The sequence below is a fragment of the Apodemus sylvaticus genome, chromosome X, assembly GCF_947179515.1.
Source record: "Apodemus sylvaticus chromosome X, mApoSyl1.1, whole genome shotgun sequence".
NCBI lineage: Eukaryota > Metazoa > Chordata > Mammalia > Rodentia > Muridae > Apodemus > Apodemus sylvaticus.
The window spans coordinates 96,111,086-96,136,574 of NC_067495.1; the positions used below are offsets into that span (position 1 = coordinate 96,111,086).

At 39.5% G+C, this 25,489-nt stretch overlaps 1 protein-coding gene across 1 annotated transcript in view; it reads left to right on the forward strand.

The window, feature by feature from the left end:
• Gprasp2 (G protein-coupled receptor associated sorting protein 2) overlaps positions 1-25,169 on the forward strand; it is a 38,980-nt gene extending 13,811 nt beyond the window's left edge. Inside the window, exon 2 of the mRNA XM_052171326.1 lies at positions 22,018-25,169. Within this exon, the coding sequence (XP_052027286.1) occupies positions 22,322-24,826 (2,505 nt within the window). The 5' untranslated portion in view covers positions 22,018-22,321 and the 3' untranslated portion in view covers positions 24,827-25,169. The remainder of the gene's footprint in view (positions 1-22,017) is intronic.
• Positions 25,170-25,489: the final 320 nt, after the last annotated feature.

The window sequence follows — 25,489 nt, forward strand, 5'->3', positions numbered from 1 at the left end:
ATCGACAAAACCTATTTTTTCATAACAGGACAGGACAAACTCATCATATACAGTAATAGACAAGTGGACACGTGTTTTGATTGTTTTATTTCCATTGTTTACCAATCCAAAGTGGCTGTAAGAGCATCAGTGATTGGGGCTAGAAGCAAAAAGAACTTTGCTTATCAAAGGAAAATATTCTTTTACAGGTGATGAAAATAGGTTGCTTTCCACAACTGACAGCAAGCCCCCATTGCTGAAGACAACACTTATACAACTCGTTGACCATGGAGATGTGGAGCTGATTCCTACCATAGAGCTTTCACACCTGTCTTCAAGCTTCTTTGGTACAGGAACCTAACCTGAACACTATTAAAAAGGAAACAAACACCATGCCAGCCACAAACCTTTGCTCTACAATGTACTGCCTGAACTGTCACACCTTCTTGAAGAGGGAAAATCAGGACAGGCCTCATGTTAAGGATTTATTGACCAACATATAACATGTATCACAGGTTTTGGCTTTTTGTTTTGGGTTTTGTTTTGTTGTTGTTGTTTTGTTCTGTATGTGTATATATGTGTATGTGCTTTTATTTTGTTACAGTTTGGTGGATTGAAAAAAGGTGGATTTATTTTGTTTTCTTGCTTTCAGGGGGTATGTTTTTGTATCTCATTTTTGCTCCTTTGAGAAAAAAACTTATTTAAGTTAAGTGAGTATGGAGGGAAAAGATCTGGAAGGACTTGGTATAGAGGCAGAATATGATCAAAATATGTTTACATTTGAAAATTATTTTAAATAATGAACATGTTAAAAGAGAAATTATCAGATATTTTTAAAACAGAAACTTAATGATCCTCAGATTTTTCAACTCTGAATATTTTTAACCATTATTTTTAACTCATCCCTACTGATGGAAATGCAGGGACAAAAATGGAGCAGAGACTGAAGGAAAAGCCATCCAAAGACTGCCCCACCTGGTGATCCATCCCATATACAGTCACCAAACCCAGACACTATTGTGAATGCCAACAAGTACTTGCTGACAGGAGCCTGGTATAGCTGTCTCCTGGGAGGCTCTGCCAGTGCCTAACAAATACAGAAGTGGACACTTTCAGCCAACCATTGAACTGAGCACAAGGTCCCCAATGGAGGAGCTAGAGAAAGGACCCAAGGAGCTGAAGGAGTTTGCAGCCCCATAGGAGGAACAACAATTTGAACCAACCAGTACCCCCAGAGCTCCCAGGGACTAAACCATTCACCAAAGAGTACACATGGAGGGACCCATGGCTCCAGACGCATATGTAGCAGAGGATGGCCTTGTCGGACATCAATGAGAGGAGAGGCCCTTGGTCCTGTGAAGGCTCGATGCTCCAGTATAGGGGAATGCCAGGTCAGGGAGGCTGGAGTGGGAGGGTAGAGGAACACAGGGGGGAGGGGGGAGGGGGGTGTTCAAGAGAAGACCAGGAAGGGTGACTACATTTGAAATGTAAATAAATAAAATAATTGTTAAAATAGGATGAACAACATTCTCTACATATTATCTGTTCATTCATCAGTGATACATATGTGTGTGTGTGATCAGTGATATATACATATATTAAATAGATATTAAATAGATAAATTTAAAATAAAACACCTAATACATTTGAATACATTTTACTATAATATAATTATATAGTTTATATATATTAATATATTTATATGATAAATATTTTCTATATAAAATATCATATATACCATACATATAAAATAAATATATAAAATATGGTATGCACTCACTAATAAGTGGATATTAACCTAGAAAACTGGAATACCCAAAACATAATCCACACATCAAATGAGGTACAAGAAGAACGGAGGAGTGGCCCCTGGTTCTGGAAAGACTCAGTGTAGCAGTATAAAGCAAAACCAGAACAGGGAAGTGGGAAGGGGTGGGTGGGAGAACAGGGGGAGGAAAGGGGGCTTATGTGACTTTCAGGGAGTGGGGGAGTCTAAAAAGAAGAAATCATTTGAAATGTAAATAAAAAATATATAGAATAAAAATAAATAAATAAATAAATAAATAAATAAGTGAATGAATTATGATAAAAATAAAAAATAATAAAATAAAATAAAATAAAATAAAATAAATGTATAAAATATGTATATTATATAAAACATATGTTAATACATATATAAATATATTGTATTTAAATATATATTTCATACAATTCATATTTTAATATTATATATCTAATATGCATAATGTATATTGTATATATTTATATATATTTATATATTGTTTATATATACTTAGACATTTGTTTATATGTATGGAATTCATATACATAGTAAAATATAATATACAAATATAAGTGTATATTAATATAAATATATTTCTATAAATATATTATGTATTTATTTTTAATTTATTATTTACATTTATATAATATTTGTATGCGATACTATATCATATATAACATATTATATAACATAATATATGATGCTATATATAAAGATATATTATATAATGAATAAATATGTTATAAACAAATACATATTCTATACATTATTACATAATATATTTACGTATAAATACATATTTATGATATATTTTTATATTTAATATATTATTATTTTATATATTTTATATTCTGATATAAAATATGTTTAATATGTATATAAATATAAATATTTTGCATTATTTCATTCATATTTATATACATATTATTTTTTATAATATATAAAAAGTATATGTATGTAATACATATTACATTTATATGTATAAATTAAATATATAAGCATAAAATATGTGTATTTTATATAGTTTTTCTATATATAAATATATACTTTTACATTTTATACATAATACATATATTTAATATATATTACTCTTTTACATATAACATAAAATATGTATATATATGTCATCACTGATAGATAGATAGATAGATAGATAGATAGATAGATAGATATAGTTAGATATTAAATAGATAAATTTCTGTGTCCATCATGGCCTTAGTGGGGACAGAATGCTAACATTCCTCCTCCTGTAACATGACCAGCAGATGTGGGCTTCCAGGTGTATTGATGTCTGCTGTTGGCATAGGGCTTAATTTATAATAATTTACATATTTTCATGTTCCTTTAAATTCTGGGACCTTCAGGACTACCCTTAATACTGTGGAAAAGAACTCTAAAACATGAGTTCAAAAATATATAATTTCTCAGTTTAGCAATGTGAATTAATAGGGACTTCAAGAATCTAAAACAACAAAAGCAGCTGAGCTGTGAGTCAACTTGTCAGAAAGATAGTAAGGAGGGAGATAGAGTGGTTTGGTTTAGGGAGTAGTGACCACAGGAGATCCTACCCAGCTAAGTGTGTTTGCTTATGCTTACAAAGGCAGACAGATTCCTGAGTTTAGGAGCAGCCAAGGACAGAGCAAGTTTAGGCCCAGGTGTGATGGAAATGGTAATTTCAGGACAGGGCCATACCCAGCCACCTTATTGTCTGTGCTTAACAGAGGCAAGCAGATCTCTGAATTCTTTTGTAATGTTTCCACCAAACCCCTCACCTTAGAGCTCAAGGAACTCCAGAAGAGGAAGAAGGTGGAAAGAATGTGGGAGCCAGAGAGGATGTAGAACACCAGGAGTACAAGGCTCTCTAAAGTAACTGAGCAAACTTCATATGAACTCACAGAGACTGAAGCACATGCACAGGGCTGACGCTGGTCTGCACCTGCCCTCTGTGTATATATTAGGACTTCCAGCTTAGTGTTTTTATGGGACTCATGGGTGCATGAGTGAGTGGATCTCTGATTCTTAGGCCTTTTCTTGGGCTCTGGTTTGCCTTATCAATCTTCAATAGATGATTTTTGTTTTAGCTTTTATATTTGATTTTGTTCTGTTTTGTTGTTATCTCTTAGAAGCGTGATGTTTTCTAATGAGAGACAGAAAGGGAGTGAATTCAGAAGGGAGGGAGGGGGAGAGTTGCTGGGAAGAGGAGAGGGAAAAGAAGCTGATATCAGGATACGTTGGATGAAAAAATAAATCTATTTTCAATAAAAAATAAAAAAATTCAAAATTTACCCAAAGTGATACTCTTAATTCAGTATGAGCGAAAAATAATAAATGCAAAAGAATCTTACATAAAAAGATTCAAAATGAACTTTTCTGTTTAAAAAAATTCAGGATGATTGAAATTTTTATTATGGCACAAACTCATTGCTATTCGTATTTGCTTTTACTGGTGGCTGTTATATCAGAAGACCCAAAGTTTATGAAAATAATTATTTAACCATTTTGAAAATTCCAACTGAAAGATTTATGCATTGATTATCAAATGATAGAAAGTAACCAGAGTTGCTGGTAAATGCAAACCTGTCTAAATATAAAGCAAGGTATTACTTTCCATAATTTGTTTCCATGTTTTGGTTTTCTTTCTTTCTTTTATTTTTTATCATGCCAGACACATTTAACTGATTCAGTAAAGGTTCTAGACCTATTGTAACTTCTATCACACACTATTGCAAAGGGGGAATAAAAATGAATTTAATTTATTTGAAAGTCTTGTCAAAAGAGGAGGCTTTTTAAAAGTACTTTGCTTATAGCTCTAAATAATTATGTAGTTAATATACCAGAGAGGAAATAAGCACAATTTTTACAAAATAATGATGTGATTATTATAATTACAAAAATGTATGAAGCATACATTTGTAGAAAAACAATTCAACATAACAGTTGAAGCCATTTACTATGCTCAGTTCAGTGTATTTATGTGCAAATAGCCAGTGTTTGCTCTGTTGTCAGGAGCCATTATAGGACAAGCTAATAACTAGCAGCTGATCTTCCTAAAAAGACTGCCTTAGACTAACATCTACAATGGAACTCTGATAGACAAGACCCAGAAGAAAATCATTTTAGGAAAGATTCCTGCTATTAATATGCTTTTCCTGTTATTATTGAACATATATAACAATCACTAGGTATTAGCCCACCATTTTGATGGTGGATCTCTGTAGAACTATGAACATGCACTGTCTTGTAGTGATCCTATATAGACAAATAGATGACTTCTTAATTCTTAATGATTATCCTATAAGAATTCCTAAAATTATATCAGTATTTATTAAGCTCTCTTATAGTGGGAACTGCTATTAGGTCTTTTCTGATAATCAAAACTGCAATGAGACCTCTGTCAGTCTCCCAGGTGTCACTAGGTTATTGCTTCTAGACAGGAACCAGATGTTCTCCTACTCAGAGCACATTCTAAGAGATTGTAAAACCATTTTCCGAAGGTCATAAAAAGGGAATTAATGATTTATTATAGGTGCTAGGACAGAAGATAACATACGGACTGAGTTTATCTACAAAACTTCACGAATAACTTCATTTTGGTTTTTAACTCTCAGTAAACCTGTAGAGCCATGGCAGGTGATGGGTGGTCAGATAATTACTCCTGATCTAATGGCTATGCATGTAAACATTCTCTGTTGTAAACTTCTATTTCAACTTATGATTAGAAATTCATGTGTAATCTTGGGATAAACTTGTACTATGTGATCATGTATTCTGAAAGATACAAAGAGAGGAGTATGAAGTAGAATTTTCTCTTATCACTCTTTTGTTCATTCCATTTTGATCCCTTTTTCTTAGAGATCTTTCATAGGAAACATTTTACAGCTTAGTAATAAATGCTGTAATCACTTCTCAATATGTCCTTTTTTTCCTGACACTTCTACTACCAGGCTGAAAGTTAAAGCCAGGCCTTTCCTGCAGAGATAGAACAAAGGCCACATTGCTTAATCTCCCTATATTAGGCTATAGGTGTTAATCACCTAAGCCAGCAGCTTTTAATCCTCAGAAGAGCAAGAAAGGTTTTAGGACTTTTTAGAAGGTATTATCAGCATTCAGTATAGTTAAAGAGCTAGAGTGTCTGGAGACCCTCAGACTTTAAAGCCACACCAGAGTCCTACTCTGCACCTAGTCTCAACTCTCTCCAGGCCAGGGGGCTCCTGGCACTCTGTAAATGTGAGCAAAAGTAGACACAGGTTATACAGTAGAAGTAAAATATACTAATGCAACTCTGATTTTGCGTTTGAAAAATTACTTGAAGCAAATATTCTTAGGTATCTTGTGTTCTTTATCTTCACCAAAATGTCTACAATATGAATTACTGTGACTTTAGTGTAGGATTTTTATCAGAGTTCTGGCATAGATCAATATATCTTATGCATGCTTCTTAAAATCACAGAAATCTGTGTATGAGAAATGCTGTGCAAGTGTAATCACAAACATAAACACACAAGTACCAATAGTAACCTACTACTATAGGCAGAGTGGAACAAGAACAACCATCTTCCAGGAAAATCAAATAAAATATTTGGAACTAGTATTTCCGTGTCTCACATGATTATTTTTTTTGCTTGCTATGCCAATGTCTTTCAGCAATTATAGAAAAACAAACTTGAATTCACCATTTATGAGTCCTGCGAACAGAAGAGATAACTGAAACAGGATTTTTGCAGAAAGCATTGAGCAAGATCAGGATTTGATTTTTTTTGTGTTCAAGATGTAAAGGACCAGCTGTAATATGTAATTTATGTAAATAAAAGAGATATTTATGTAAGAAGAATATTAACCTTCGGGTTTTATAATGTTATATGGCTTTTAGGGGTTTTCTATTTTTGTTCTTAATTAAATATGTTAGAAAATTTGTAATTTTATTCATATTAAAATCAGTTCTTCCAAAATTTAAGTATATTTTATTTTTATGATATCATGATAGTTTGTAGTAAAATGGTACCACAGAAAACCCTGTTTGCAATACTGTTATACTAATGCTATATGTGATATATTTAATATCCTCTTGATGCATGAGGGAGGCCCAAAAATTATAATCTGAAATAAGAAATAAGGCAATTCCACATAATATTAAAATATCATATACTAATAAATGGACAGAATAATTTTTATTCTTATTAGCCTATTATGAAACAATCCACACTAAATTTATTTATTCTCTATGACAAATTCTAATATTATCTTGGTGTAAATTACCAAGGAAGTATACAATAAAATGAAAATCATAATAAGCAAATTCTCATAAGTACAGTGCATTAGAGGTTATATAGGTAAAAATCACATGAACCGTGACTATTGGTATAATATGTACCTCTGGTTGATTTTACTCTATTGGCCAATCAAAAGATGTAACCATGAAAGCATTATCTTAGTTTATTTTCTTGGTAAAAATTATTAATATTCTCAGTTCATTTCTGTCACATCTGTATTTTTCTACACCCACCAATCAGGGCATCATTGAGCTTTACATATAGAGACACCTGCCTGATTTGTTTGATGACTACCTTTATATAAATGTGAAGTCTATGAATCATACCTTATAACTGTTTGATCTATATGGACTCTCAGAAGCATGTACACTTATTTCTAAAAGTGATGACAAATATTCAGTTTAGTAAGGTCTCATATTGACACAACTCTATCTTAACTCACTTTTCCTGTTTCCAGAATCTCAGTTTTTGTTTTGCTTACATGTTTCATATGGGGCTCGGAGAGATAGTTCCAAGGATAAATGTACTTTATCTCAAGCCTGAAGACCTGAGTTGGATTCCTGGAACCCTCACAGTAAAAGAAGATAACCCACTCGTGCAAGCCATCCTCTGTGCTCTACACATCATGTCTTGTGCACAAATTCACACACACACACACACACACACAGAAGGGGGGTAGGGGGAAATGTTTTGCACATTGTCAGTTCTTAAAATTTTACTATTATTTTTTCTCCAAATAATCTGTAACATTAAGGAATATAAATTCATATTTAATTTTTCAAACTACCGTAGTATATTTCTAGGTATATTTTCACCTACAGATGTAAAATTGTTTGATATTGTTTAATAGTTTATTTACTGAACTCATGATTTCAACATTCAATTCTCTCTTGAAGAGAGCTTTTTTAAAAAATATATACAAATACTCTGGAAGAATACATGAAACAAACAGGAGTTCAGGATTTCTGCCTCTTTTTCTGTTGATATCTCTTTAGCCTACATTCTTTTAACTCCATCTTTTTTTTGGGGGGGATTTGGTTTCTTGAGACAGGGTTTCTCTGTGTAGCCCTGGCTGTCCTGGAACTCACTCTGTAGACTAGGCTGGCCTCGAACTCAGAAATCTGCCTGCCTCTGCCTCCCAAGTGCTGGGATTACAGGCGTGCTCCACCACCGCCTGGCTTAACTCCATCTTTAATTACTGAATTCTTCTTTATTTTTGCACCTGTGGGTATATTCAACTGTAAAGAGGAATCCTATCTATGGCAATCATTTTATTTATGACTAATATAAGCACAAATTTGTATCCATTGAAATTACAGATTTTTGTCAGTTTTATGAGTTGTTTTAGTGATAACCCTAAACCTTATCAGAATTCTTGACCAAGAGCTTTTCAGGTAAAGATATGTTCTATTCTCTCTTTATAAAATAAAGGCAGAGGACCAAATTGTCTCTTCACAAAGCAAGTCCAAGGGCTGGAGACTGAGTTCAAATCCCAGCAACCACACGGAGACTCACAACCATCCGTAATGAGATCTGATGCCCTCTTCTGGAGTGTCTGAAGACAGTCACAGTGTACTTACATATAAAGAATAGATAAATCTTAAAAAACAAAAACAAACAAACAAAAACAAACGGGCACAGGGGAAATTTTCCTAAACAACACTGGTAGCTTATGCTCTAAGATCAAGAATTGACAAATGGGACCTCATGAAATTGCAAAGTTTCTACAATGAAAAGGACACTGTCAATAGGACAAAACAGCTACCAAAAAAATTGAGAAAAGATCTTTACCAACCTTATATCCAACAGAGGGCTAATATCCAATATATACAAACAACTTAAGAAGTTAGACTCCAGAGAGCCAAATAACCCTATTAAAAAATGGAGTACAGTGCTAAACAAAGATTTTTCACCTGAGGAATATTGAATGACTGAGAAGCACCTAAATAAATGTTCAACATCATTAGTAATCAGGGAAATGCAAATCAAAACAACCCTGAGATTTCACCTCACACCAGTCAGAATGGCTAAGATCAAAAACTCAGGAGACAGTAGGTGTTGGTGAGGATGTGGAGAAAGAGGAACACTCCTCCACTGCTGGTGGGGTTGCAAGCTAGTACAACCACTCTGGAAATCTAGTGCTTCCTCAGAAAACTGGGCGTGATACTATCGGAGGACCCTGTTATACCACTCCTGGGCATATACCCAGAGGATTCCCCAGCATGTAATAAGGACACATGCTCCACTATGTTCATAGCAGCCCTATTTATAATAGCCAGAAGCTCGAAAGAACCCAGATGTCCCTCAATGGAAGAATGGATACAGAAAATGTGGTATATTTACACAATGGAATATTACTCAGCTATTAAAAACAATGAATTTATGAAATTCTTAGGCAAGTGGGTGGAACTGGAAAATATCATCCTTAGTGAGGTAACCCAATCACAAAAGAACACACATGGTATGTACTCACTAATAAGTGGATATTAGCCCAGAAGCTTGGAATACCCAAGACACAATTCACATATCAAATGATGCCCAAGAAGAAGGAAGAACAAAGTATGGATTCTCTGGACCTTTTAAGAAGGGGGAACAAAATACTCACAGAAGGAGATACAGAGACAAAGTGTGGAGCAGAGACTGAGGGAAACACCATCCAGACCACCCAGGGATCCATCCCATATACAGTTACAAAACCCAGACACTATTATTGATGCCCACAAGACCTTGCTGACTGGAGCTGGAGGTAGCTGTCACCTGGGAGTCTCTGCTAGTGCATGACAAATACAGAGGAGGACATTCTCAGCCAGCCATTGAACTGAGTACAGGGTCCCCAATGGGGGAACTAGAGAAAGGACCCAAGGAGCTGAAGGGGTTTACAGCACCATAGGAGGAACTATATGAGCCACCCAGTACTCCCAGAGCTCCCAGGGATAAAGACATCAACCAGATAGTACACATGGTATTACCCATGGCTCCAGATGCATAGGCAGCAGAGGATTGGCCTTGTTGGACATCAAAGGGAGGAGAGGCCCCTGGTCCTGGAATGACTCGATGCAGCAGTGTAGGTGAATACCAGGACAGGGAAGCGGGAGGGGTTTGATTGGGGAACAGGGGGAGGGGAGATGGTTTATGGGACGTTGGAGGGGGAACCAGGAAAGGGGAAATCAATTGAAATGTAAATAAAGAATATATCTAATAAAAAAAAGAAAAGAAAAAACAAAAGCAAGTCCAATATTTGCTATGTTTAGTATTATTAGGGTCAGAAACCTTTTTATAGATTCTTAGTCCAGTCTTTCGGCTTAGCTGGTATGTGTACATATGTTTACTTCATTGTTCTGTTTATAGGTTTGTTACAAATTATATTAAGTAGAAAACCAGGCACTCTCAGTATGGGAAAATTGGCATTTTTGGAATTGCTTTTAAATTTAAAGGGGCATTTGGAGATGCTTTAATCATTGATAAATGTAGAGAGCAATATAGATCAGGGCCCTTTTTAACTTCATACCTATACATTTTGTCTTTCAAGTGACAGATTATTTGAAGTGATTTCTGTTGGGCAGCAGTAGCATGTCTGCAAAGAGTAAGAAGTCTGAGCATGAGAAACACATGGTAAACCAGCATCTGATGGCATACTAGTTTCAACACTTAGTGTTTCTGACATGGATGCAGTTGGCAAAAGTTACTCCTTTTACTTTCAAAATTTTACATTTCATTCATTTCTGCTTCCTTCTTGGTTATTACATCTTTTGGTCTACTAATTTTGTTTGGCTTCTTCTAGTTCTTACCCCCATCTCAAGAATCTAAAGTACATCATCAAGTTATTTATAGCGATATCTCTGGATTTTATAATGTTGGCATTGTAACCATAAACATTGCTTTTGTTGTATCCCATAGTTTGGGTGTGTTGTACTTTCAATTTATTCTTGGAATTTACAATTTTTTTCTTGATTTTTTTGATTGTTCACTGCTATGAGTGTGTGTATGTGCTACATTTTTCACTTGCAATTGAGTTCTAGTTACATTCCACTACCATCAAATACAGTATAAGAATTTCTTTTAATATTTCTATAGTTGCTAAGACTTAGTTTTTCCTATTATCTGACCTATATTAGGAAAAATTCCATGGGATCCTGAGAAAAATGTGTATTCTGCAATGTGTAGATGGAATGTTCTGCTATGGTCTTTTTTTTTCTTTATTTTATTATTCTTGTTTCCATTGCACTAGCTTTTCACACCACCCTCCAATTGTCGCTCAATTCCAGGTGTCTCTCGCCATACTCTCTCTCTCTCTCTCTCTCTCTCTCTCTCTCTCTCTCTCTCTCTCTCTCTCTCTCTCCATCTCTCTCTCTCTCTCCATCTCTCCCTCTCCCTCTCTTTCTCCTTTCTCACACACACCCCGCAATCTTTCATCCCCACTTGCTCCCAACAAAATCTATTCTATTTTCCCTTCCCAGGGAGAACCATGTGACTCTCTTCTCAGCCCTCCTCTTCCATTTGCTATATGATGTGATTTAACTTGTGTACATTTCTCTTTATTTTGGTTGGCATGGCTTTTCTATTAAGAGTAAGGTATTGCAATTACCCATTGATTAACTTGTGTGTTTTATACCAATACCATGGTATTACTATTGCTCTGTAGTACAGCTTGAAATCTAGGGTGGTAGGACCTCCAGAAGTTCTTTTTACTGTTCAGGGTTGTTTTAGCTATCCTGGGTTTTTTGTTTGCTTGTTTTTCTGTATGAAGTTGAGAATTGCTCTTTCAAGGTCTATAAAGACTTATGTTGGAATTCTGATGGGAATTGTATGGAATCTGTAGATTGCTTTTGGCAAGATGGCCACTTTTACTACATTAATCCTACCAATTCATGAGCATGGGAGATCTTTCCATCTTCTGAGGTCTTTTTCAATTTCTTTCTTCAAAGACTTGAAGTTCTTGTCATACAAATCTTTTACTTGCTTGGTAAGACTCACAGCAAGGTATTTTTTATGTTATGTTATTTCTGTCTATTTTTTTTGTTCGTTTCTAAGTTGTTGTTTTCATAATTTCTTTATCAGCACATTTATCACTTATATAAAGGAGGGCTATTGATTATTTCAGTTACTTTTGTGTCCAGACACTTTGATGAAAGTGTTTACCAGCTGTAAGAGTTCCCAGGTGGAATTTTAAGGGTCACTTATGTATACTATCATATCATCTATAAATAGTGATACTTTGACTTCTTCCTTTCCAAATTTTATGCATTTTATCTCCTTCCATTGTCTTATTCTAGCTAAGACTTCAAGTACTATATTGAATAGATATAGGAACAATGGGAAATTTTGACTTGTTATTGATTTTACTGGAATTGTTTTGACTTTTTCTCCATTTAAGTTGATTTTAGCTGTGGGTTTGCTGTAACCTGTCTTTACTATGTTAAGGTATGTCTTTGTATTTCTAACCTCTCCAGAACTTTTATCATGAGGGATTTTTGGATTTTGTCAAAGGCCCTTTCTTTATCTTTATCTTTATCTTTAATGGTCATGTGGTTTCGTCTTTCAGTTTGTTTATATAGTGTATTACATTTATCTGTTTATTTATGTTGAGCTATTCCCGTATCTTTAGGACAGGGATACTTAATCTCAAGGAATGATCTTTTTGATGTGTTCTTAGATTCAGTTTGTAAATATTTTATTGAGAATTTTTGCATCTATGTTCATAAGGTAAAATAGTCAGCTATTCTCTCTGTTTGGTCTTTACCTGTTTTGGAGTATCATGTAACTATGGCTTCATAAAAAAAAGTTGAACAATGTTTCCTCGGTTTCTCTTTTGTGGAATAATTTGAGTATTCCTGTTACCTCTTCTTTGAAATTCTGGCAGAATTCTGCTATAACTGCATCCAGCCATTTGTTTTTCATTTGTTTTGTTGTGTTTGGTTTGGTTTGGTTTGGTTTGGTTGAGAGACTTGTAATGCCTGCTTCTTTTTCACTAGGGGTTCTAGGTCTACTTAAATTGCTTATATGGTCTTGATAACACTGGTGAATGTATGTATCAAGGACATTATTAATTTCTTTTAGATTTTTCCAGTTTGGTGGAGTACAGGTTTATAAAGTATGTCCTATGAGTCTCTGGATTTCCTTGGTGTCTGTTATTTCCCCCCCTTTGTTCCTAATTTTGTTAATGTGGATCTTCTCTCTGTGCCTTTTAGTTTGAAAAACAAGTGTTGTCTATCTTATTGAGTTTTCCAAAGAACCAACTCCTTTCATTTCATTGATTCTTTGTATTGTTCTCTTTGTTTCTATTTTATTGAGTTCATCCCCCAGTTTATTTCTTGCTGTCAATTCCTCTTGGCTGTAGTTACTTCTTTTTGTTCTACAGCTTTCAGGTTTGTTGTTTTATGGCTTTTAGTTGTCAATATGAGATCTCTCCAGTTTTTTTAATGTAGTCATTTAAAGCTAAGAACTTGCCTCTTAAAACAACCTTCACAGTGTCCAATAAGTTTAGCTATGTTTTGTATTTATTGACCTTCAGTTATAGAAAATATACATCCTATTATTGTATATGTGTGGCTGCTTTGCTTGTATGGATATCTGTGCACCGCATATATGCCTGATGCCTGTAGAAGCCAGAAAAGAGCTGGTTCCCTGGAGCAGGATTTAAAGAAGGCTGTTAGTTGCCATGTGTGTGCTGGGACTTGAACTGAGTCTTCTGGAAAGGGAGCTAGTGCTTCTGAACATCATCTCTCCAATCCTATGTTCTCTTCTTTTTCTCTTTCTTTGTTCTATTTTCTTTAAATATTATTGTTAGATATACATGCATAAATACAGTCTGATGAGATAATTTAGTATTGCTCATGTGTATATGTTTTTAATGATGACCACTTAGCATTAAATAATTAATTAGGGGGCTCATCTCTGAGGAGCAATCATTCTCTTTGTCAACATTCATTAATTGCCTATAGCTCTTCATCCAGGATGGCACTTTGTTTCATTTTCTCCATCCACATTAGCAAGTCAGGTGGCACTATCATTGACCGGGTGTTGCTTAGGCTATCATTTATTGTTAAGATTTTAGAGAAGCAAACTATAAAAGACATGATCTCATTGCAAACTTCCTGGTCTTCTGGCTTTTAGTCTTTCCAGACACTTTCCTGTGATATTCCCTGATTGTACATCCTCACATATAGTAGTTGTGTTGTGGATATATCAATGGGGCCTGGGCACCCCCACAGCCAGTTGTTCTTCACATTTTGACCAGTTATGCTTTTCTGTAGGCATGTCTGTCTGTTTGTCTGTCTGTGTGTTTTTCTGTCTGTCTTCCTGCCTGTCTGTCTGTCTGCTGCAAAAGGAATTCTTTGCTGATAGGTGAGAGTTGTACTTATCTGTATGTATAAAGGTAATTATTAGAATGTATTTAGAAATTATATTTTTTTAAAAAGTGGTAGTAGTATGCTCCCCTGTAGGGTCCGTGACATCACCAGCCAAGTGTAATTTGTTAGGTTTATAGTGCTAGGCATGAATTCTCTGCTACTGAACAGGCCTTAAGTTCAATTAGACAGCTTTTGGTTTCATCCAGGGTACAATGTCACTATTACACGTTTAGGGATATCTTCCCATGCTAGTTATTGGTGTTTATAGGTGTCATAGATGTGTAAGGCTATTGAATTTGTCCTTCCTTTGGCAGATTGCATATCTCCTTGCACTGGGAGAGTAATCCTCAGAAAGAAGGCTTCTAGGTCATATCCAGCTCAATTCCTCTAAATCCTGTGTCAAAAGTGTCTGGTGTGTTCAGTAATGGTATTACCTTCAAATTCTGGGAAGCAATGAAATGCAATGTCAACAGCCTGTGGTGTTTGAGGAGAATCTCATAAAGTCCCCTGACCAACAACTTCAAAGGAGGCTTTTCACACTTGGTCATGGAGTTTTTGTTAGATAGACTAAGAGTCATTTGAGTGTGTTTATGTATACATACACATTTATATATGTTTTATGTATTTAGGGAAGCATGAAATATACACTTTCCAGTGGATTTTTCAAACATGCTTACTGTTATGTATCTCTCTTCTCTCCCTCTCCCTTTGTGTTACTGAGGAAGGAACTGAAGGCTGGGATCAGGTGAGTCTTAAAGTAAGGGAGACAGGCTGAAAGGGGAGGAAGGAGTTATCACTGGCCAGCAGATGCAGGAATAGGATAGCCAAAAGGGAAGAGGAAGGGAAACAAAGCACTGGCATGCACAGAAAGAGAACAGAATAAAGCTGTTCTCTGGTCCGTAAATGTTCGTTACACATAGTCCATGTCTCCAAATAAATTCACAAAACATTATCCAATAGATTTTTCATTCTGGTAATGAAACTTGTCAGTTTTGGGAAAAGCATTCCTCAGTAGATAAATATCATGACAAGATGCCAGTGCCCCCAAGCCCAGAATTGGAAAAGGAATTGGCACTGACATCATTAAGGAAACACACACACACACACACACACACACTCCATCCGAACTTTGGTTCATCTCTCAAGTGTTATTTATTCATCAATGTGATTATACTGTGCTGAAAAAAAAAAGGTACAGCAAGGAAGACAATTTACTTATTGTTTTAAAGATTTACTTTTGTTTATATGTGCACATGTCCTTGGAGGACTGAAGAGGGCATCAGATTCCCAGGAGCTGAAGCTGGGTCACAAAGGTGGGTGCTGAGAACTGGCCATGGGTCCTCTAGAAGAGCAATGTGCTTTTAACCACTGAGGTACCTCTCTAGTCCCAGGTGACACAATTAAAACATCAGAATTAAAGTGGTGTTTCTCTAACAAATAGTACTCAGACATCTCCAAATATATTATAAAAATCATCCTCAGACAGTCTTTCTTTTTTAATTGAAAATTAAATTAATGTTTTTAAAAAGCAGAATATATTCTGATTAATATTTTCCCTCCCCCAACTCCTCCCAGATACTCCCAGTTTCCCCACTCACTGAAATCCACTCCTTTTCTCTCTCTTTAAGATACAAACAGGCATCTAAAAATAACAGTAATAAAAACTAGAAAAATTAGAAAAATAAAAAACAAATCAGAATACGATAAAGATAAAGCACAAGAAACATTTATAGATTCAGAACACATAGAAATACCATTAAAAACATAAAACCAGAAACCATAATATATATGCAAAGGACCTGCAAGGAAAAAAATTCAAGAAAGGCTTATGAGGCAAGGAACCTCCAAAACCATTGGAGTAGTTTGATGTTGGACTTTCAATTCTCAGCAAGGAGCCTGCCCTTAAGTTTGGTTTGTGTATGCTCAGTGACACTCCATTGTAGAAACCAATTTTTCATTTGAGAGAATTTATCAATTGGAGATAGCCTCTGTGTTAGGGATGGTGGCCTGTGTTCACTTCCTCTCTCAGCACTGGAACCCCATCAGTCTCAGACCCTTGGCAGTCCTGTGCATCCTGCCACAGTCTCTTTGACTTAATCTTTATCAGTTCTGCTGTATTTAGAAGGTCTTACTATGTTTACAAGCCTTTCCTTGGTGTTCACACCCTCTTGCATTTATGATCTTTTTGTCTTGTCTACTGAGAGGTTTCCTGAGCCCTAAGTGGAAGAATTTGATGGGTACATCCCATTTCAGACTGAGTGTTTCAAAGCCTCACTCTGTATATTGTCTGGCCATGGGTCTCTGTATTCATGCATATCTGCTGCAGGAGGCAGCTTCTCCGATGATGACTGAGCAAGACACTGGTCTATGAGTATAGCAGAATGCCATTAGGAGTCATTTTATTTCTATATTCCTTTAGCAGTAGTATTTAGTTTTATGCTAGGTCCCTGATATATCTAGGCTCAGGTTCTTAGCCACCTGTTAAGTGTCACAGATAGATTCCATCTCATTAAAGAGACCTTAAATCCAATCAGATACTGACTGGTTACTACTATGAGCTTTGTGCCACTGTCTTACTCAGGGTTTCTATTCCTGTGCAAACATGATGACCAAGAAGCAAGTTGGGGAGGAAAGGGTTTTTTGAGCTTACACTTCCACATTGCAGTTCATCACTAAAGGAAGACAGGACTGGAACTCAAGCAGGTCAGGAAGCAGGAGCTGATGCAGAGGCCATGGAGGGATGTTTCTTACTGCCTTGCTTCCCCTGGCTTGCTCAGCTTGCTTTCTTATAGAACCCAAGACTATGAGACTAGGGATGGCGCCACACTAATTGAGAAGGGGCCCTCCCCACACTAATTGAGAAAATGCCCCACAGCTGTTTCCTCAAGGGAGGGTCCTTTCTCTGTAATGACTCCAGCCAGTGTCAAGTTGATACACAAAAGAGCCAGTAAAGTGCCACTTTTTGCACTATCTAGCACATTTTGCAGACAGGATAGCATTGTAGACTGAAGGTTTTGTAGGTGTGTTGCTGTATACCTTTCTCCTTTGGTAGCATGCTTTCCAGCACCATGAAACACGAGAAGTCAAATTGGAGCATACATAAATCCTTCACCCATATTGTGGAGACCAACTATGAGCATTGACAACAGTCTGGATTGTTTGGGGGCTACTTTTTTTCTTAATGTATAAAACAATGTATGGTTACAGTAAATATCTGTTTACAAATATGGAAATACAGAAAATTACAATTATGCTATTACAAATGTAGTAGCATAAGATAAACATATTTATTATTTTACAACTATGGAACTTAGAAATTATTTTTAAAACTGACACTAAAGGTCTTAATGAGAGAGTTCCTTTCCTTCTAAGATAACTATGGGAGAATCTTCATTGGATTTCTTCCTGTGTTCCGGAGACAGATTACATTCTAAAGTTACTGTAGTCCTTGCATCTTCAAAGCTAACAAGGGACTTTCCAGTTCCTGCCCCCCCTCCCCCTTGCTGCTTCCTTCAAACACAGGATTTATGCCTCATCTATAATCCTTGCAGTTATCTTGGGCACACTCATCCAGCATAATTGTGTGCTAGTTCCCACTATTAACAACCTGAGTTCCACCTGAAACCTCAATCCTTGGCCGAATAATATATGTTCACATATCCTGGGTATATGACTTAGGGTTGTTATTTTGCTGAGCAATGGCTAGGTGTTTAAATGAATTTCTAAATGGGCAACACAAGCAGTTTTACTGTGTGCTTAATGCCATTCCTGTTCTTCTCACAAAGCAAGCAAAGAAAAGAGGATGACGAGCAGAAAGAATTTTGTGGGTGGGGTAAAAGAAAGACTCAAAATCAGCCAGGGGTAGGTTGTGAGGAGAAAAGATGCACAGATGGTCTTTTCCCTGAGAGACACAGTGAACCTAGGTAGTTAGTTATGGCTGACATCCAAGCTAGTTGATCCTCCTGCATTTCCACACTGTCAAAAATAGGAGAGCTTGGGCATGACTGGCAAGAGATGAGTTCAGAGAACCATGGTCAAGGAAACTGAACAGGCCCAAAATGGCTCCCAACACTTGGCTGTAAGACAGAACTGCAGAACTCTATGTCACTCTGTAAATACTGACAGGAAAAGGACAATTATGTGGCGACAGACAATGCGTCAATATGTAACCCAAAGGGTATTGCTCCTTAGAATGAGAACCAAGCTCTCTCTCTTCCTCCCTTCCTCTGAGCCTCTATCTCCCTTTTGGAAAGGGAGCAGTGGTGAGAGATATAATGGAAGCCCCCATGTCCTATCCCTTAGATACATAAAAATGCTCTCCTCTTCATGGCTGCATGAACCAGTGAAAGAAAACATGGGAGAATCAACAGGAACCTACTGGCTGGCTGGCTGTTGCTAGGTCACCTGTCCCCTCTCAGACTGCAGTACTAACAGCCCCCCTCCCCTTCCATTGGCGTCAGAAATGGAGGGAGGTGGGAGGGAGTACAGAGGGGGTGCTGGGATGGGTATGCACTGTCCAGCCTCGTTCTGAAGTGCAAAGCTAGGGGCCACTCAGTATCCCTCCGCTGCTCCCTCCTGCTCCCCAACTGCAGACCTTCTCCTCCTTGCAGTTCCCCCCTCCCCAAAGCTGTCATACACTCTAGATTTCAGCCATCCTTCACACTGTGGTGGCATTAAAAAAAAAAAAAAAAAGTGGTGGTGGTCTCTGGTTAGGGCGACCAGGGGTCTGCAGACGCCCACTGGTGCAGCCCACCCCTCCAAGAGGAGTGGGGCTGTCTGGCCCCGCCCACTCCGAGTCGGAACTACAGTGGGTCCGGGCGGGGGCGTCGAGCCCCGTGCGCAGTATCCCTCCGCCCCCTTCCCGACACCCTCCAGGCGAGCTGGCTTGCCGCATCCTGCGCAGCCCCTGCCCGTTTGGTGCAGAGGCGTGGGGACAGGACACATCTCTGCCATTCCACTCGCGCGCAAAGCGGTGAAAGCCCAGTGAAAGGATCTGCAGAGGACAGAGAACACCGAGGAACAGGAGAGGGACGCGGGGGAGCCCGTGGACCTGGGCCTTGCGCCTGGCCAGGCAAGTGGGGGTGTGTCAAGGGCTCAGGGCTGTTGCGCACTGCAAATAACTGCCCGGCCCTGACAGTCCAGTGGAGGCAAAGGGGTCGCAGCTGCTCCCTGGAGTGTGCACGGTGCCAGGAGACCCGAGGCGGTGGGGAGGAGGCGGCGGGAACTAAGGCCGAGCCAGAGGAGCAGGGGACAGCTGAAGAGGCAAAGTCTGAGGGTTTGGAGGGTGGCAGAGTCAACAGCCTGACAGCCTCTCTTCAGGTGTCAGTCCAGGACCCGCACAGGTTATGGGGTAGGCAGCCACAGGAGAAATGCCAATGAGGGTTTTGCGGGGGAGGAGGACAGCAAGCCTGGAGCCCATGGATGTTGGTGCAGGTGCAGGAGGCCATCGCAGCTGGTGGGTGGGGAGTCGCCTGGGCTACTAGGTCTCAGATCTGCTTCCTGAGAGGGGCCCTAGTACCCTGCGTCCTGGGTACTGTCACTCCTCACAGGCTTCTGATTGATGAAAAGTGACCTGTCTGTGCAGTAGGTCTGACAGGCCACAGTGAACATCTATAGACCAGAGACTTGAGAAAAAAAGAAGAGAAAAACAGCGCGGATTTCTGGAGGTGTGTGGTAATGGGAGTGGGCACCAGACAGTGAGTGGAGATGCAAAAAGGGTGGGGGTGACTGGCCAGAACAGGTGGGATATCCATTAGTGTCTCTTAATCTCATTTCTCACAACCCTGTAGGCACCTTCCATACTGCCTTTCTCTATCTCCAAAATCTGGGGTCTGAAAAGATGGGTTGGGGATGATGACGAAGTCATAAATCCAAAGGACCACTTCAGAACCTGGTTTCTAGAATGTGCTGTGCCCTTCCCCCATTTTTTGCTGCGCAAAAGGCAAGGAAATATGGCCACCTAGTGGCGAATCTGCAGAATTGCAGAAGGGACTAAAGGATGACATCAAGAAGTGGGTGTTACCTCAGGAGCCCTGCAGCCAGGCTGAATGAATCTAGAATGTTCCAGCAGTAGGACTCTAAATGCTGAAAGACACAGGATCTGGTTTTTAATCCTTGGTGGCACTCTTAACAAGATCATCTGCTACCATCATGCTAAGTGCCTTACATTTTCATGTCTTTGTCCACAGCCCTGCTTTAAGACTGGTCAGTTCTGCAAGCAAGGAAAGAAGGCTTCAAGGCGACTGCCTCAGATCTCTGGAGATTGGTGAGACTTGGGGCAGTGCAGGAGCCAGCCACTGAGGAGGCAAATGCAGATTGCTCTAACCCGAGAGGGTGCCCCGTATCTTTACTGTCCCCTTAATTCGCCCACAGCTGCTGCCATCATTTCCTGATTGTCATACATTTTCCTGTCTTTCTCCACAGCCCTGATTTAAGACTGGTCAGTTCTGCAGCAAGGAAAGAAGGCTTCAAGGCGACTGCCTCAGATCTCTGGAGATTGGTGAGACTTGGGGCAGTGCAGGAGCCAGCCACTGAGGAGACAAATGCAGATTGCTCTAACCCGAGAGGGTGCCCCGTATCTTTACTGTCCCCTTAATTCGCCCACAGCTGCTGCCATCGTTTCCTGATTGTCATACATTTTCCTGTCTTTGTCCACAGCCCTGATTTAAGGCTGGTCAGTTCTGCAGCAAGGAAAGAAGGCTTCAAGGCGACTGCCTCAGATCTCTGGAGATTGGTGAGACTTGGGGCAGTGCAGGAGCCAGCCACTGAGGAGGCAAATGCAGATTGCTCTAACCCGAAAGGGTGCCCCGTATCTTTACTGTCCCCTTAATTCGCCCACAGCTGCTGCCATCATTTCCTGATTGTCATATACTTTCCTGTCTTTCTCCACAGCCCTGATTTAAGACTGGTCAGTTCTGCAGCAAGGAAAGAAGGCTTCAAGGCGACTGCCTCAGATCTCTGGAGATTGGTGAGACTTGGGGCAGTGCAGGAGCCAGCCACTGAGGAGACAAATGCAGATTGCTCTAAGGAGATGCAGATCATGGTCCCCTTAATTTGTTCAATGGTCTAGCGTCTTATATTTCCTTTCAGAGATACTAAGAATGTTGAGGTAGGTGTGAGTTAGACTGTGACCCCCAGGACGAGAAAGACCTCACTCAGTGCTGGGACTAGGGAACCGAACCTTTAGACAGAAGGAGGCATAGCTTTGTTGTTTGTTCAGGATCAGGGATCTGTGCCCATCTTCCAAGCACTGAGACTCCATTTTGTTTTATGCACTTGTAGGACTCTGCAGTCAGTCAGCTGTTGGTCTTATAACACCACTTGAACACAGAAAAGAGGGGAGAACTGCACCACATCCTTGAAGGTGGGTATGGGAGAGGGTTCACTTTTAGGAGGGGTAGTGTCGATCACCCCAGAGTGACTACTGGGAGATTTAGGGATCCCTCTGTCTCCATTTCTAGTGTGTGCACTTTCTCCTCAACTCTGTACCTGTTTCCCAGCAGGCAAAAGGAACATAGGGATTTTCTCATGGCTGAGCTCTTCCACTCAGCATCGTGTACCTAGTGTCTCTGTGTAAGTTTCTACAAGAGGCGACAGAATTGGGTAGGACTGACTTCCCCATTCTTCTCTCTCCTAGATCACCTGCAGTGGCTGATCGGTGGTGCTGAGGTTGCTGCTGAGCAGTGCAGTCAACGGGTCTGCGACCGCCTAGGACCTGCCAGCTGATTTCAGCTCTTCTGCACTGTATCTGTGTTATTGACTGAGACTGCTTGGGTAGGAGTCTCATTGGTACTGGATTGGTTGGTCATTTACGCCTTGTTCCTCACTATATATCTTGAGTAATCCAAAGATTAGAGTGGGAAGGTACAATATTGTGACAGATCTGTTGTTGAGACTGAGGCTTTGCTAGGCATTCTTAATTGAGCCTTCTAACTTGTACCATGACTGGGGCAGAAGTTGAAACCGGTTCTCAGGCCAAGCCTGATAAGAAGCCTCAGGAAGAGGTTGTAGGTGGGGCTGAGAGAGAAAGTGAAGCCCCTCTGGTGGTCCGACCCAAAATCAGGCCTCAGGCTCCAGCAACAAGTGGTGCTAGGCCTAAAACTGAAAAGAGATCTTCCTCTCGGGCAAGGGCTAAAACTGAAAGCCAGTCAGTGTCTGGAACAAGACCTAAAACTGATGCTCAGAGAATGACTGGAGCAAGGCCGAGATCTGAGTTTCAAATAATGTCTGGTGCCAGGCCTAAAATTGATGCCAGGGCAGTAGGTGGTGCTCGCCCTAAGACTGAGGCCAAGCCAATCCCAGGAGCAAGGCCTAAGGATGATGCCCAGGCCTGGGCCCAGAGTGAGTTTGGAGCTGAGGCAATGCCACGTGCTGAGAGAGCACCCTTACCTAATTCTGTCACATGGCCACCAGTCAATGCTGAGTCTACAACTGTTACTAAATCTAAGAGCCTGTCTATGAATAGAGAACTGGCCAATATGGGTAGTGAAACCTTTCCTGGCACCCAGGGTCAGACTGGAATCGAGCCCTGGTTTGGACCAAGAGAAGAGGCTAATATGGGTTCTTGGTGCTATCCCAGGCCCAGAGCCAGAGAGGAGACCTCTAATGAGTCTGGATTTTGGTCAGCAGATGAAACCTCTACAATGTCTTCTTTCTGGACTGGAGAGACTAATATCAGATCATGGCCCAGGGAAGAGGTGAATACTAGGTCCAGGCACAGGGCCAAACCTCAGGCTAACGCCACGTCCAAGCCCAGATCCAAACAAGATCCCTTTATTGATTCTTTGTCTGGGTCTGAGGATGAGGAGGGTAATCCATTCTGCTTTTGGGCTGGAGAAAATACTAATGACATGTTTAGGCCCAGAGGCAGGGATGAAGCAAATGTCAGACCCAAGATCAGGCCAAAGAGAGAGGACTATTTTGAAGATGAAAATGAGTTCTATAAAGAGTCCTGGCTTTTGCCTGGGGAAGAGGCTAATAGATTTAGGCGCCGAGACAAGGAAGAGCCTAATAAGACCTTGCAAGACAGGAACCAAAATGATGTAAAAAATGATGAAAGGGCCAAACAAGAGTCCAGGTTGGAGGAGGAAGTCATTATTGGGTCCTGGTTCTGGGCAGAACAGGAGACTAATTTGGAGGCTGGAGCTTCAGCAATCTGTGAATCTGAACCAGGGGCTGAAGAGGGAGCCATTGGTGGATCCCTGTTCTGGACCGAAGAAAAGCCTACTTTGGGGGCTGTGGCCAGAGATGAGGTTAGGCCTGAATCTGAGGAAGAGGCCATATTTGGGTCCTGGTTTTGGGATAGGGATGAGGCCTGCTTTGACCCAAATCCCACTCCCGTGTACACAGCTAAGAGCAGGTACAGAGATCCAGAAGAGGATCTTAATTTAGCATCCAGGCCCAAAACCTGGGATGAGGTTACCATTGAATTCAAACCTCCTTGCCATGGGCTTGGCTTCCCTTTCCCAGGACCCTTTATAATTCCTGAAGGGGCTTCTGGAAATGCTGAGGAAAAAGCCAAGAATGCAGATCTTGGCGCAGAGGGGGAAGATCAGGGATCTGTGGTTCAGCGTGATCTTCCAGAACCTGAGTTCCCATTTCAGTATGATCCCTCTTACCGGTCAGTCCAGGAAATTCGGGAGCATCTTAAGGACAGGGAAAGTACACAGCCAGAGAATTGGTCTTGCACCTGCATCCAGTGTGAGCTTAGAATCAGTTCTGCAGAGTTTGAGGAACTTCTTTTACTGATGGACAGAATTCGTGATCCATTTATCCATGAGATAGCTAAAATTGCAATGGGCATGAGAACCGCTTCTCAGTTTACCCGAGATTTCATTCGAGATTCGGGTGTTGTCTCACTGATTGAAGCCTTGATGAATTATCCTTCCTCCCGAGTGAGGACTAATTTTTTGGAAAACATGGTTCACATGGCTCCACCTTATCCAAATCTAAACATGATTGAGACATTTATTTGTCAAGTGTGTGAGGAAACACTTTCACATAGTGTGAATTCCCCTGAGCAGCTAACTGGAATGAGGATGCTTAGACATCTCACTATAACTACTGACTATCACACACTGATTGCCAATTATGTGTCTGGGTTTCTCACCTTATTAACCACAGGCGATGCAAGAACCAAGTTTCATGTTCTGAAAATGCTGTTGAACTTGTCTGAAAATCCTGTGGTGGCAAAAAAACTATTCAGTGCCAAAGCTCTGTCAATATTTGTGGGTCTCTTTAACATAGAGGAGACAAATGATAACATTCAGATTGTTATTAAGATGTTTCAGAATATCAGTAACATTGTAAAAAGTGGAGCAATGTCTTTACTTGATGATGATTTCAGTCTTGAGCCGCTTGTTTCTGCATTCCATGAATTTGAAGAGCTAGCTAAACAGCTGCAGATCCAAATTGACAATCAAAATGATCCCGACGAGGGACAGTAAAGTTAGTGTGATTAACCACCTGCCACTCATCAGCCTTATGTTCCCAAAGAGCCCCAAATAGTGCTTTGGTGTTCACAGTCTGTTTCTGTGTTGTAACTTATATTTTTAATGCTAATGTTAACTTGTCAAACTCTTGTTGTGAGCTGGATCATTTGTGGATGCCAAAAATGAATATCAGAACTGAAAACACATTTGTTGATATTTGTCTTACCGTCCAGATTGTGATATTTTTTAGTGTTGAGCTCCCAGTGAACCAAGTCATATGAGTAAGCTATCCTGCTATTTGTCGTTAAACCTGTGGTTCTCTGCTTGAGTCTGTGTTTTCAATAAAGTTCGATGTTAAAATTGGCATAAATGACCCTTCTTCACTTTAAAACTCAGGTGCAGGTACTTTATGCACATTCAAAATATATGATTAGTAGTAGAACAAACACATGCTTACCAGAAAATCCTATTTTAGGAAGGGAGATTATGTGGGCTTTGGTACTCAAAAAATGACCTAGATAAAGTAATCACTGAGCTGAATACATCCCTGGAAATGAAACATGGGGATGTGATGAAAGTTGTGGAATAGGAAAATATGTTCCAGTAGCATGAATGACATGAGCAAAGTGAGTGAGAGGACCTTAGAAAGTGATAGAACTACAAAATCAGTACAAGGTG